We start from the raw sequence: 12,749 nt of genomic DNA, 5'->3' as shown, positions 1-12,749 counted from the left end.
AATGACACCAAGTATATAGGAAATCTTTTTATTTCAAGAAATATGTATTGAAGGCATCCTAAAACCTGAAACAGGATTTTGGACATGTAAGCCTACAGAACAGACAAATAAATATGCAAATCTGCCCCATTGTCTGGGGTTGGAACTGGATGTCAGACACTGGAGGGAGGTGGTATCCTTTAGTATGTGAGAGTTCTGAAGTCATATAAATATAGATCCTTTATAGGAGTAGATCAGTATTAAATACTAGTCACTGAATTTTTATAACTTAATTTGTCTTGAGACTGATAAAGCTGTGTACATCCAACATGTAGACAGTCCCACCCCAAGTTGGCCCAGCCTCTGTCCCCAAGTCAGTGTACAGACATTCTTAAGTGGCAGGGGCTTCACAGCCTAGAACCCTGCCCAGGGGAAGTGGGGAGGGGAGCAGACATTTCTGGAGGGACCTGCTACGGCCGAGGCTACTGCCTCCACTTCCCATCCTTGGTCTTTTAAACCGAAGATGGGGTATCCAGGTGGTGGGGACCCAGGTAGTTCTAGAGAGTGAACACAGAGGACGACACCCGACCTTCTCTCTCCTTCATTGGCTCACAGCAAACCATTATCTGAGCAGCCACCAGACAGCGGGATGGTCAGTCACATGGCGGCCAGTCATGGTGAAGTACCAAAGGAGGAGAAAGAGCAGGAACCCAGGACACTGGGCCCCTGCCACAAGGGGGGAGCTTCTACCGGGAAGGTCAGACAAAGGCCAGGCCCTGGCCCTCAGTGCTGACCATAACCACTGCGGCGGGCTCCAAAGGCCGGTTCTGTAAGAAAAACAAGAAAGCGTTTGCAGCTCCCCTGGCCCAACAAAAAAGCTTTATATGATACCTCTCCCCTTAAGTCACCACCCGTGGGAAATCCTTGACCTTGACAAAGACCCAGCCCCACCTATCTGGAGGGCTGTGGGGTGAGCTCCAGTGACCGCGGCACAGTCACTCTCTGCTCCCCATCCTGCCTTCTTGGACTGCCGAGGGGGGCCTCTAGGGAGACAGCCCCGAGGAAGGGCACCAGGATGACCTGTCACAGCAGTCAGCATAGCATCTACCTGTGTGCCGTGTCCCCACACCAACTGGGCAGGACATAGTCTCTCTGGCACTGAGCTCCATGTCTGGTATATAATCAGGGCTCCATCAATGCTGTGCAGCGCAACCCTGCTCTGCCATCCCCCTGCCACTGACAGGAGACAAACCACTGTGCCTGTGCAGCCTCTGCCTGCAAAGGAACCCAAGACGGCCACCCCACCAAGCACGGTCAATCTCTGGGTGGGCTCAGACTGCCGGGCAGGCACTTGGGCCAGAAAAAGGCCCCAGGACCCCCTGGGGAGGGAAGTGAGGGCTGTGGAGAGGAGCATCTAAGGCTGAGGGGGAGAGGGGCAGGGGAGCCCTGACTCACCAGGGGAGAACACCCAGATCAGGAAGAGTGAAGGTGGACACCAAGTGGAGGGTCCCCAAGGGAACAGAGGGCTGAGCACCCACCTGGGCCAAGGCCTGGGGCACAAAGCAACAGCACGGGGCTGGCCGACCCCAAGAAGCCCAGGCACATGTCTCCCTGAGGCCCACAGGAGCCCACAGCCAGGCCTGATCCAGGGAGCCCCACCAGCCCACCTCCAACAGTGCCCAGCACACAGTGGGTGCTTGGGTCAGCGACAACCCCAAGGGGACGGGAAGGGCTCGCTGTGGTGCCAGGGTGCCAGGGCTCTTCATAGGCACGATGGGGCTCTACCTAACAGCATGCAGGCCAGAAGGCTTCCTCCCCAGAAGAACTTGCGCCATCTGACCGATAAAAGGGTCCTAAGTGCCATTTGTGACATGACAGTGCTGAAATTCTTTTTGTCCTGGTGAGAACACATCTCCCAGGTTAGTTCACTGGGGAGGCAACTCAATGAACGTGTGCTTTCAATTTATGTAACGAGGAAAATGCCAACAGCCTCCTCTCTGGAAGGGAAGGAAGACAGATTCAAACAAAGGCTACTTTGGGAAACCGGAAGGGACAAGACCTCCCAATCCAGAAATGTTCACACTCCCCAGAGAAAACCAGGGACCCTGAGCCGCAAGGTCTCCTGGGAGCTCTTCCTGCAGCGCCCTGGAGCTGGCCCTGGGCTTTCTGAGGAGCTTAAGCCACCTCCCACCCCACAGAAAGCTTCAGCAATGGCATGGTGATAGATTAAAAACCAAACAAACCGGACCCTGTTTCTAGCTGCCCCACTTCTTTTAAGGAAGGGCTGAACTGCACTTCAAATCTCGCAAACAACCATGGAGGCCGCCCAGCCCAGGGCTTCCTTTAGAAGCAGCCGGACTCTGCGCTCACAGGCCGGTGGGGGCGCCTGCAGCCGTCTGCCTGGCTGGGCTTCAACAAGGCTCCCAGGGCCTCCCAATAAGGAGCTATGACCTTGTACTTGCAGGCTTTTGACCTCTCCTGCATTGGCATGGGACGAAGGTCCCAGAGAGGTCTCCAGGCCAGGTGGGGACACACCAGTTGGTAGGGTGGGTGGAAGGGGACACCCAACACCTGCCTCAGCCCAGGTCCACTGGAGACAGAAAACACGCAGCAGGTCCCTCAGGGCCCCCTTCAAGGCCACAATCCTGTCCAGTCGCACCACCCTGCGCCCCTGGGTGGGAGCTCACCCCCGGGAGGCCCACCCCTGTGAGGAGTATTTTGCTGTGAGACCCCAGCTGGGGCAAGGAGCTAGGCAGGCAGATGCCCTCCATCTGGGGAGCTGGCCCACTGGGACATCCAGCGCTGGACATGGAGTTTGAGATCCCGCTGCAGCTATCGTCTGCCTGATTCCTGATGCTCCAGGACAGCGAGGTCCGCAGGAAAGCAGGAGGCCCAGGCCATTCTCAGACCCTCACGGGAGGACCCCACCCCCTCCACTCGTACCTCAGAAGCGGCCCTCCTCTCCCGAGGTGGGAGCAAGCAGGCGCAGGTAGTGGCAGCAGGAGGCGTGTGAGCTGCATTGGTGAGGGATGGGTCTGAGGCTGGGGGTGACCTGCTGGAGCCAGAGACGTCCAGCAAGGAGGCATCTCTTCCAGGCCAAGGGAGAGGCATTCGCAACCAGCTTTGGCCCCAGCAGCCATGACTCAGGCTCTAAATGCATAGAAACTCTCCAGGCGTCAGATCCTGAGGCTCAGTCAGCAGCCCAAGAGCCAATGCTCCACCTGGTGAGGCCAACCTGTCCTCGTGTGCGAAGGAGGGGGTCGCTGCCCCCAGAGGTGCTGGGTTACCTGCACCGAGGCCCTCCCTGGGCCAGGCCGGGGCTAGTGCAGCTCACCAGGGTTCTGTGGCGGTCGGTGCCCCCGCCCCACATCCATGTCACTACTGCCACTGTCCAGCTCAAAGCCACGCCCGCCAGAGGGTGTCTGGGGCATGAACTGGCGAAAGATGCTGACACTCCCGTGCCAGAAGGTGGGCTCTGGGAGCCGCCCCACCACGCTCCATGCCCGAGTCTCCGGATCATAGGCCTCCACCACGTCAGAGAGCTCAAACGTATTGTCGTATCCCCCCGAGACATACAGCTTCCCTCCGAGGACGGCCAGGCTGCCCCCAACGTGCACCTGTGAGCCAAAGGAGAGGGGTGAGTGGAGACTGGCAGCCAGGGCACAGAAGAATCCCTGCTGCCCCTCTCCAGGTACCCATGACCACTGGGAGGGGTGGCCTCAGCACTTGCTGGAAGTTTCAGATGGGAAAACTGAGCCTCATATGGCTGATGGTGGCTGAGCTGGGACTTGATCCAAAGCCAGGGCTCCGAACCAGAAGGCTGTACCACCCCATCTTTCCCAAATTTGCTATAAGGAGTACATGTAGCTCATTATAGGAAAAATATAGTTACATTTCCTAAATGTTAAGATGTTAAGCTGTGATGTGTAAATTGTGATATCTGCCATGCAGACGTTATCACGAGAACAGGTTTGGAAATTTTAAGGAAGACAGAAAAGAAAGATGTAGATGGGTGTATATGTTTCTGGGACTAAGGAGACTGCCCACATGGCTAAATGCCTCCGAGCCTTCCTGGCTCCATCACACTGTCAGGCTCAGCATCTCTCTTCTCGACAAGCAGAAAGGAGAGACCCTGATCAGGCAGCAGCAGCAGCATGGGTGTCCTCTTCAGAGCACACAGCAGGTGCTCAATAAATGTATTCTGAAGGTCAGTTCCTTAGGACCCAGCTGAGGGTGTGTCAGTCTCCAAAGACCTTCTTATCCCCTCTTTTGCCCCCTTATTCACTCTGTTCCAGCCACACAGGAGCCCTGTTCTAGGCCTTGTTCCAGAAACATCCCAGGCATGCCCTGCCCCAGGGCCTTTGTGCTTGCTGTCCTTCTGTAGAACACTCTTCCTCAGTATGCTCTCTGGCTCATGGCAGGTACTCAGTGAATACTGGTGTAATGAATGAACCTGCTAAGCTATGTGGCCCTGGGATGTTATTTAAGGTCTCCGTGTCTCAGCGACCCTCAAGAACAAATTGAGGGTCACACTAGCTCTCTCTCAATGAGATAACACCCGGAAAGGGCTCACCACGGGCCCTGCCCATCAGGACTATCTCCCAAACACTTATGATGACACTTGGGCCAGAAAGCAGGACCAGCCTGTGCTTCCAACGCTGGCATGTCTGTAAATTTACCTGATTCATAGATGGGATCTTGTCCCATTCGTTCTTTGTCGGGTTATATACGTCCACCTCGGCAGAGTCATCCCTGTGGAGAGAAGGAGCAGAGAGAGCAGGTCAGAGCAAGGAGGAAGTACCCCCCAGTGTGAAGGGCTAGAGAAGAGGGTCCTTCAGGCCCTCTACCTTGAGTATGTGGCTGACACCATTTGGCCCAGTGGCCAGTGGGACCCCATCCCTGGTTTACAGGAGCCAATTTCAGACCCCGACACCTATCTGGCCCAGCGTCTGAGGCCAGAACTCAGCCTTGATCCCCAAACCCTAAGATCACACCCTCTGGTGCTTAAACCTTTCCCTGCCACCCAGCTCCGACACGGCTGTCCTCTTTCCTGGCTGCAGCCACGCTGCCTTCTCTCAGATCTTGAACTTATGGTCCTTCTTGCCCCAGGCTCCTTCTCATCCTCCTGATTTGGACTTATGCCATCTCTTTAGGACAGCCTTCCATGGTTGACCAGTCCAGGCCAGGCCTCCTGCCCCACCACACACCCCCAGTTGCCCCAGGCTGCTCCTTGGCCTCTGTCCTCACCGCCACCACCAGCCTCCCCGCCCCATCCCGTTCACTGCTGTGTCCTCAGTGCCCAGCAGGATAAACACAGTCACAGGAACTGAGATACCGGCGCTGCCCTTCCCTTTGGGGTCAGGATCCTTCAGCCTGTTTGACAGGCTCCTGATCCCTGTAACAAAAGGCTCAAAGGCACAGCCTTGAAGAGCAAAGACAGTACCCCGCAATAGCAGCAGTAATGACGATCATGGTCACAGGTCAGGGGTCAGCCGAGGGGCCCCACAGTAAGTATCTTAGGCCTTGCAGAGCAGACGGTCTCTGTGGCTCCTCCCCAACGCGGCTGTTGTGGCTGAAAAGCAGCCACAGCTGTACGTAAACAGAGGGACTGGCTGCGTTCCAAGACAACCTTTCTTAGAGACACAGAAACTTGAATTTTGCATAACTTTTCATAGGTCATGAAATATTTCTCTTGCTTCAATTTTTTCCTCCAACCATTTCAAAATGTAACAACCATTCTTAGCCTGTGGCCCACGTGATGATGGCAATACCAGAACCTGCTTGGCTGTCCTCCCCCAGCAGAGACATGCAAGCTGCAGCCAGAAGGCGACAGGCTGGACAGTGCTCCCAGTTCATTCCTCTGCGGGGGCTGGGATGCCCCAGCCGAGAGCCACCTTAAATGAGGACAAGGACAGAGGCGGGGCATTGCTGGGGAAGGAAAGGGGCTGGGACCTCCACACAGCACTGGCTGCCTCCCTGGGGAGGGCACCTTCCAGACAGGAGCTGCCCTGATAGGTAGCATTCTGAGCAGGGGCTCGGAGGTGCCGAAGTGCATGAACAGCGTGGCTCTGGGACAAACACTCCAGAGTGTCAGCCCCAGGCCTTGCCGAGACTCTCAGCCAAGGCCAGGTCCCCATGACTCACCTGGAGGACAAATGGGCTGCCTTTCCCTACCTCCCACTCTCTCAGTCAGGTTGGGGGGGTGGGCAGAGGTGAGCCCGCCCCCCAGGGCTTGGGTGAACCCCCAACAGTGGGTGTGGAGGGTGCCCCAATGCGTCCATGTGAGGAGTTTAGCAACTGATAGGTGACTCAGACCAGGAAGAGGAAGCCGTGGGACCTCAATCTGCAGACCAGCCCTTGGGCACACCTTGCTCTACGACCACAGGGCAGGGAGGACGTTTTCAAAGGCGCTCACCCTGGAACTACTGGTGAGGGGCTGAAGCCAAGGTCCTGGCGCTCTGATAAGTTGTATTTATAGCCATCTCCACCCCCTCCTTGAAGACATCTACAACGACCTGTGGGAGGGAGAGCTGTGAGAAAGGTCAGATGATGTTTTCTAACAGGAGCAGGCTGAGATTCCAGGGCTTTCTCAGAGCAGACTGCAGGTTCCTGGCACACGGTGATGCCTGGCCCCTTGGCCACTTGCATGGCAAGCAATGCCACCTCTGTTCCGCATGGGCTCTCCCAAAGCCTGGGAAGGAGCCTCGAGTCAGGCGGAGGAGAGGGAGGGACAGACAAAGGCCAGCACAGCTCAGTGAGAGAGGGGGTGGCCAAGAAGCAAAGTGCACTGAGGCTCCCAATTCAAAGCCCCAGACCGCAAGGGGACAGAGGGCTCCGCCATTCATCCCTTACTCTTCCCTCCTGGTCCCGGAGCTCCAGGCCAGAGAGCAGACCAGCAGGTACAACACCTACAATGATGCCCGTATGTACCTACGGACACACGCACTTGCATACCCACCCACACACACACGGAAGCTACACACAGTTGGCAGGGAGCTCCTACGCCCCTGGATGCCCAGTGGCCCATGAGGAGGAGGCATTTGGTTACAACCAGTCATCAAGATCAACGAATGCACGGCGACCCACTGGCTGCCTATCTCCGCTCCATGCCGCTAAGGACACAGCCCAGTGCAGGGAGTCCGTGATGTAATGACATCACGCAGGACCTGGGTCAAAGGTACTTGGTTCAAATCCTCTGTTGCTACCTAAAGCCTGGGGCTATTAAGTTCCCTAGCCCTCAAGGCCTCTGTTTTGCAATCTGTGAAATAGGGACAGCAGTGGTGCCCATCTCATTAGACAGTCATGGAGATCAACTGTGAAAAGGCCCAGGAAGCAGGCAGCACAGAGATCGACTCGTCTGGCACCCCAACACACGCTGCCTGTTGTCATCATTCCCTCAGGTAGCTTCGGGGCCTGTTCAATACCAGGTCCCTTTCTGGTCCAGAGTGGCTGTGGGATCCCCGGAGAAGAGCATTCATTCAACAAGACTCATGAGCCCTCCCTGCGCCAGGACAGGCGAGAAGGGGCCAGACAGAATCTTCGGAAACTCACTGAACACACAAGTACCTGGGGATAGATCCCCCACCTACCTGAGCATGGACACTGTGCCAAGCGAGTAAAGGGTCCCTCAGTTGAGGCCACATCTCCCCAAAGGCTTGAGTGTCCAACAAGCTTTCCTCTGGTCTTTTAAAGATTTGAAATCCCTCTTAGGCAGGGCATGTTCCTTTCTGAAAAATGCCAAGTGAGAACAGCCGGCCCTGGTGGTCCAGTGGTTAAAATTCGGCGCACTCACCACCGCAGCCTGGGGTCATTTCCCAGTCAGGGAACCACACCACCCGTCTGTCGGTTGTCATTATGTGGCGGCTGTGTGTGATGCTGAAAGCTCTGCCACTGGTATTTCAAATACCAGCAGGGTCACCCATGGTGGACAGGTTTCAGCAGGAGATTGTAGACTAAGAGAGACTAGGAAGAAGGACCTGACCACTCACTTCTGGAAAAATTGGCCACGAAAACCCTATGAAGAGCGGCGGAGCATTGTCTGATATGGCGCCAGAAGAGGAGAGGGTGGCACAAAAAGACCACGAGGCTCTGCTCTGCTGTGCACAGGGTCGCCAGGACCAGGAGTTGACTTGACAGCACTAAACAAATGCAAGAACAACCAGGCTTTTAGTGGGATCCTCCAGGTGGATGTCCAGCCAAAGGGACACATTTTATCTAGCTTCTCAAAAAGTTCTCTGAAAGGATCTAACTCCATCACACTTGGGATCCCTGGATTAAGAAAATCTAGAAGCCCATGTAAACCACTCTAAGAAACAGGAACAAAGGGTCAGAAAGACCCAGCCTCAGAGCCCAGCTTTGCCTCAGTTTCCTCACCTGTGAAATGGGGAGAACAGTGATAAAGTGCTTAGCATGGGGCCTGGCAAGAAGTGCGGAACGCACGGCCTCAGCCCCGGGGACTCACCTGATGAAGTACATGAGTCCATTCAGGGTCACCGTCTTGGGGGCGAAGGACCAGGGTGGGAGCTGGCCACAGTCCACCAGCGACCACAGGTCTGTGTCCGGATGGTAGCACTGCATCACCATGGTCTCCTTGCCAGCCAGGGAGCCAATGGCGTAGAGCCGGCCGCGGCAGGCAGTGGTGGAGCAATTGTCCATGGGGTAGGTCATAGGCTGCAGGGCCTCCCAGGAGTCAGTGGTGTGGTCGTAGCGCTCCGTGCTGTCCGCGGCCACCACATACAGCAGCCCGTCCAGTACAGAGGAGCTGTGGTACTCGCGGGCCTTCAGCATGGGCGCCACCTCGGTCCACTCGTTCACACTCGAGTTGTACCTCCACACGCAGTCATAGAGCCGGGAGCCATCAGACCCGCCTGCCGGGATGCACAATGGACAGGTCAGCCCACATCAACTTGGGGTGAGTCACCTACCCGTGCCTTCCTGAACTTCCGAGAGGGCGTCTCCCAGGGGAGGAATGAACCTCACTGTGCTTTGATGTGAACACGTTCTCTCTCATCAAAGCCCAAGGCAGGGACTCCAAGCTGGGGCTAAGGCAATACCCAGGACGACGGCCGAGCTTCGTGCCATAGAAACTCCACCAAATCTTTGCAGCTGAAGCAAAGGCCCCAGGGCTACCCCCACAGATGCCATCAGACCCCTCACCTGGACCAGGGCATCAGGTCTGAGTCAATTCTCCCAGGGAGCCACAGGATGTAGGGGGAGGGAGGGTACACAGGGGCTTGTTCACCAAATCCCAGGCTTCCGGGGCACCCCCAACCAAAGCTGTGCCAGGACCAACTGAGTGGAAATCTACTTCACGCAGCCAGCACACCACCACCACATAAAGTAAAGCTGCGAGTGGACTTCTGGGGTTGGTTCTTGATTTAGGTGCAAGTTACAGAGGCGTGTTTTGTTGGAAAAACTCATCAAGCTGCACAAGTATGATGTATACTCTTCTGTCTACATTTCTTATTTCAGAAAAGAACTAGGAAAAAACTCCCAGTGGTGCTGGCTGTAATTGTAAATTAAACAGGTCTATCGGGGACATCAAAACTCCCACAGCATGAAGGAACCCTAAGAACTCTGGGGGCTACAATCCCAACTCCCCAGGCTGGCGCCACAGGGCAGAGCAGGCATGACATTCTATCCGTCTCACAGCCCAGAGCTCTTAAAGGAAGAAAACAAAGTTCTTGTAAAGTCCACTCTGCCTACCTTCTCCCTTCCAAAGGACCTGTGTGGAGGGCAGCTGGAGCCGGTTTTCCGGCCCTGCGAAATTCCCTAGAGGCAGCTGTATGGAACGACCCAGCCACCTGTCTAAACCCGAAGGATTAGCTGCTCAGCTGAGACATTTATGGAAGCGTGTGCAATGCTGGGGCGAGTCTGACCAGTTCTGGGAGGAAGTTCACTGGCAGAATTTTCAGGGAAGTCGGGACCATGATTCCCAAACAACACGGCCAACTTCAGATTGGATTCCGGGAGATTCCAGCAGAGGCTGGACCTGGAGCTGCAGGCCAAGGCAGCTTGGCTACAGAGCTGAGCATGTCCTTGGGCTGAGATGCTGCCCATTGTCAGCTCAGAGCCCCAGGGCACACTGGAGCACGTCTCAGGACTAGCTTTCTCTCTAACATGCCAGGCTGGGCACGGTGGCTGTGAGGACCCAGCCCTGAGCCTCCCCAGCCGGGTAATAGCCTCTGAAGGGCTCAACGCACGCTTGGTCCTGTTCTTTCCTTATATAGCCGTCAGAGACCGCCCCTCCTCATCCCACGGAAGGAGGTAGCCTCCTGTTCGAACCGAGATTTATCTTTAATAAAAAATGTGGGAGAAGCCCGGGACTGAGGCTGGCTGGGACCCGCCCAGCATGACTCGGCAGTGTTTTGGGGTTTGGGCCAAAGCAACTGGAAGGAAACCTTAGCATGTGACTATGTTTACAGTCGCTGTGTAGGGAGCAGCCTAAACACCACGTGACCCACACCACATAGCCTAGGTGTAAGTCCCAGGGAACTCTGTCACCCATGACAAAATGCATGTGTCAGGAGGCCCGTGTGGCTCAGCAGTGAGGAGAAATCCCCTGGGAGGGGATAATGCATGTCTCACAGGGCAGCGCATCAGCCTGTGGCCTGTCCCCTGAATCCCGGAGGGAAAAAAAGAAAGCACCCATTGTGTAGAGTGAATGCCCCAGTATCTTCCAACCAAATAGCCAGGCACCTCCCAGGCACCTCCCAGGCAAGGAGTGGGCTCCCCTGGGCAGGCCACACGGCTGGGAGAAGAGAGAGAGGGAGACCCACAAGCAGTTACTTGTCTCGGCTCACACAAGGGGCTCTTTTTCTAGGTTGAAAGTATTAACCCCAGACCAGTACCCACTGGCCAGCTTGCGGGAAGGGAAAGGGAAATAGTCGCTTGCACTCAGGTGAGGTCCCTGGACTCCAGGTTCTGTTTCCTGGGGACAGACGTGATCCCCCAGGGGCGCAGGCCAACCCGAGACCCCTGCCTGGGGGGCCGGCCGGTCCTGGGTCCTCCTAACCAGCCCTCAGGCAACTCACCCGTCACGTAGATGTCATTGCCCAGCGCCACGATGCTGTAGCCGCCGCCCAGGTGGTCGGGGAACTCCGCCAGGTAGCGCCACTGGCCCGTCTGCGGGTTGTAGCAGTCAACGGTGACCAGCTCGTCGCAGTCCTGGTCGCAGCCCCCCACAAGCACGAGGATCTCGGCGAGGCCGGTGGAGGGGCGCGGGCGCATGCGGGGGCAGGGCCCACGGTCGTGGCGGTCATAGCGCGCCGCCTGGAAGTCGCGCGCCTCGCGCAGGAGGCGCAGGCAGGGCGGGCAGCGCGCCACGAGTGGCTCGGCCTCGACGTGCGCCAGCAGGTAGAAGCGACGCACGAAGGGCAGGCGCACGGCCTCGAGCAGCTGCGGCCAGTGCGCGGCGCGGCGCGGCGGGTCGGCGCGCACCCAGCGCAGCGCCAGCTGGTAGGCGGCCTCCTCCTTGGGCACACACAGCCCGTCGTCGCGCAGGTAGCGCAGCAGGCGCGCCAGCGGCAGCCGCTCCAGCTGCTCGGCGCCCAGCTCGCCCACGTGGCGCAGGATGAAGCGCTGAGCCGCGCTCGCCAACCCCGCGCAGCTAAAGGCCTCGGCGAAGTCCTGCATGTCCAGGCAGTTAGCCAGGTCGAGCTGCTGCTGCAGAAAGGCGCCGCACGCCTCCTTCACGGCCGGGAACTGCAACAGGTCGGCGGCGCGCAGCAGCGGCTCGGCGTTGTCGCCGCTCACCGCCACGCGGCCCGTGTAGCTGAAGTCGAGGAGCAGCTGCAGCATGTCGGGCGGCACGCCGTGCAGGCGCACCCGCTCCGCGCGGCTCTCACGCAGCTGCCCGGCGAACATGGCGCGGAAGTAGGGGCTGGCGGCCGCCAGCACGGCGCGGTGCGCCGGGAAGTCGCGCCCGCCCGCCGCCTCCAGGGTCACGTCCAGGAACTTGCGCTCCGCGCGGAGCTGGCTCAGCCCGCGCAGCAGGCTCAGCGCGTGCGCGGGGTCCGAGAAGGGCAGCACGGCCAGGGGCGCCGGCCGCTCCATGGCGCTCTCGCTGCGGGGCGCGGGGCCGCTGCGCGCGGTGCCTGGGAACGCCGCGGCCAGGGCCAGCGGGAGAGACGCGACGCGCTGCGCGTCGCCGCTATAAATAAGGCCGGGCGCCGCGGCCGCGGGGGGGCCGGCCCGGGCGGGGGGCGGGGCGCCGCCGGCACCACCCACTTAACCCCTCCGGGCCCGGCGCCGCCGCCCGGCCGCGCGCGCGGGATCGCCTCCCCCCCGCGCGCGCCCGCCCCCGCGCTCCAGGCTGAGTCACCGCCGCCCGCGCCCGCTCCCTCTCTCCGCCTTTCCGGGGCTTCCAGCCGCCTCCCGCCGACGCCCGAGCCGGGGACGCCTGGTGACAAGTGTCCTCTGCGAGGGGCGGCTGTGCCGCGCGCCGGGATCGGGGGCCTCCAGGGCCTGCTCACGACCCACCCAGGCCCTGCTGCTGAACAAAACCCGGTGGGAGCTCCGTGCCTGAAACCGAAGCCACCCCTTTCGCGCCAGACTTCCCAACTGCGTCCGCCCCTGAGCCCCGGGGCTGCTCGGTACAATGGCCTTTTTTTTTTCGAATTCCACTACTTCCAAGGGTTGCTAGTTAACCCTATCACAGGGCAGATTTCAAACGACAGGATTTTTACAATTCAGGACCAAAGCATGAACAAGTATAAGGTTTTTAGGTGACTTTTTTCTTGGCGTATATATGTGACACGGGGCCAGCTGCC

The 12,749-nt window shown here is 58.2% G+C and overlaps 1 protein-coding gene across 2 annotated transcripts; it reads right to left on the bottom strand.

Annotated features, from left to right (window-relative positions):
* Nucleotides 1-14: 14 nt before the first annotated feature.
* On the bottom strand, nucleotides 15-12,129 carry KLHL21 (kelch like family member 21). Of its 2 annotated transcripts, XR_001401410.3 has the most exons (5): nucleotides 11,013-12,129; nucleotides 8,441-8,846; nucleotides 4,659-4,731; nucleotides 2,923-3,596; nucleotides 15-806 (listed from the first exon to the last, which is right to left on the bottom strand). XR_001401410.3 is itself a non-coding variant. In XM_014861933.3 (4 exons), exons 1-4 carry the CDS (start codon nucleotides 12,031-12,033, stop codon nucleotides 3,300-3,302), a joined length of 1,797 nt encoding a protein of 598 aa, XP_014717419.1. In that variant the 5' UTR covers nucleotides 12,034-12,129; the 3' UTR covers nucleotides 15-3,299. The 2 variants fall into 2 exon arrangements, 1 of the variants encoding a protein (XP_014717419.1); XM_014861933.3 differs by having other exon boundaries at nucleotides 15-3,596.
* Nucleotides 12,130-12,749: the final 620 nt, after the last annotated feature.

This window comes from Equus asinus, chromosome 5 (genome assembly GCF_041296235.1).
Source record: "Equus asinus isolate D_3611 breed Donkey chromosome 5, EquAss-T2T_v2, whole genome shotgun sequence".
NCBI classification, from domain to species: domain Eukaryota; kingdom Metazoa; phylum Chordata; class Mammalia; order Perissodactyla; family Equidae; genus Equus; species Equus asinus.
Note: the sequence above shows the minus strand (reverse complement) of the source record. Positions and strands in the feature narration are given on the sequence as shown.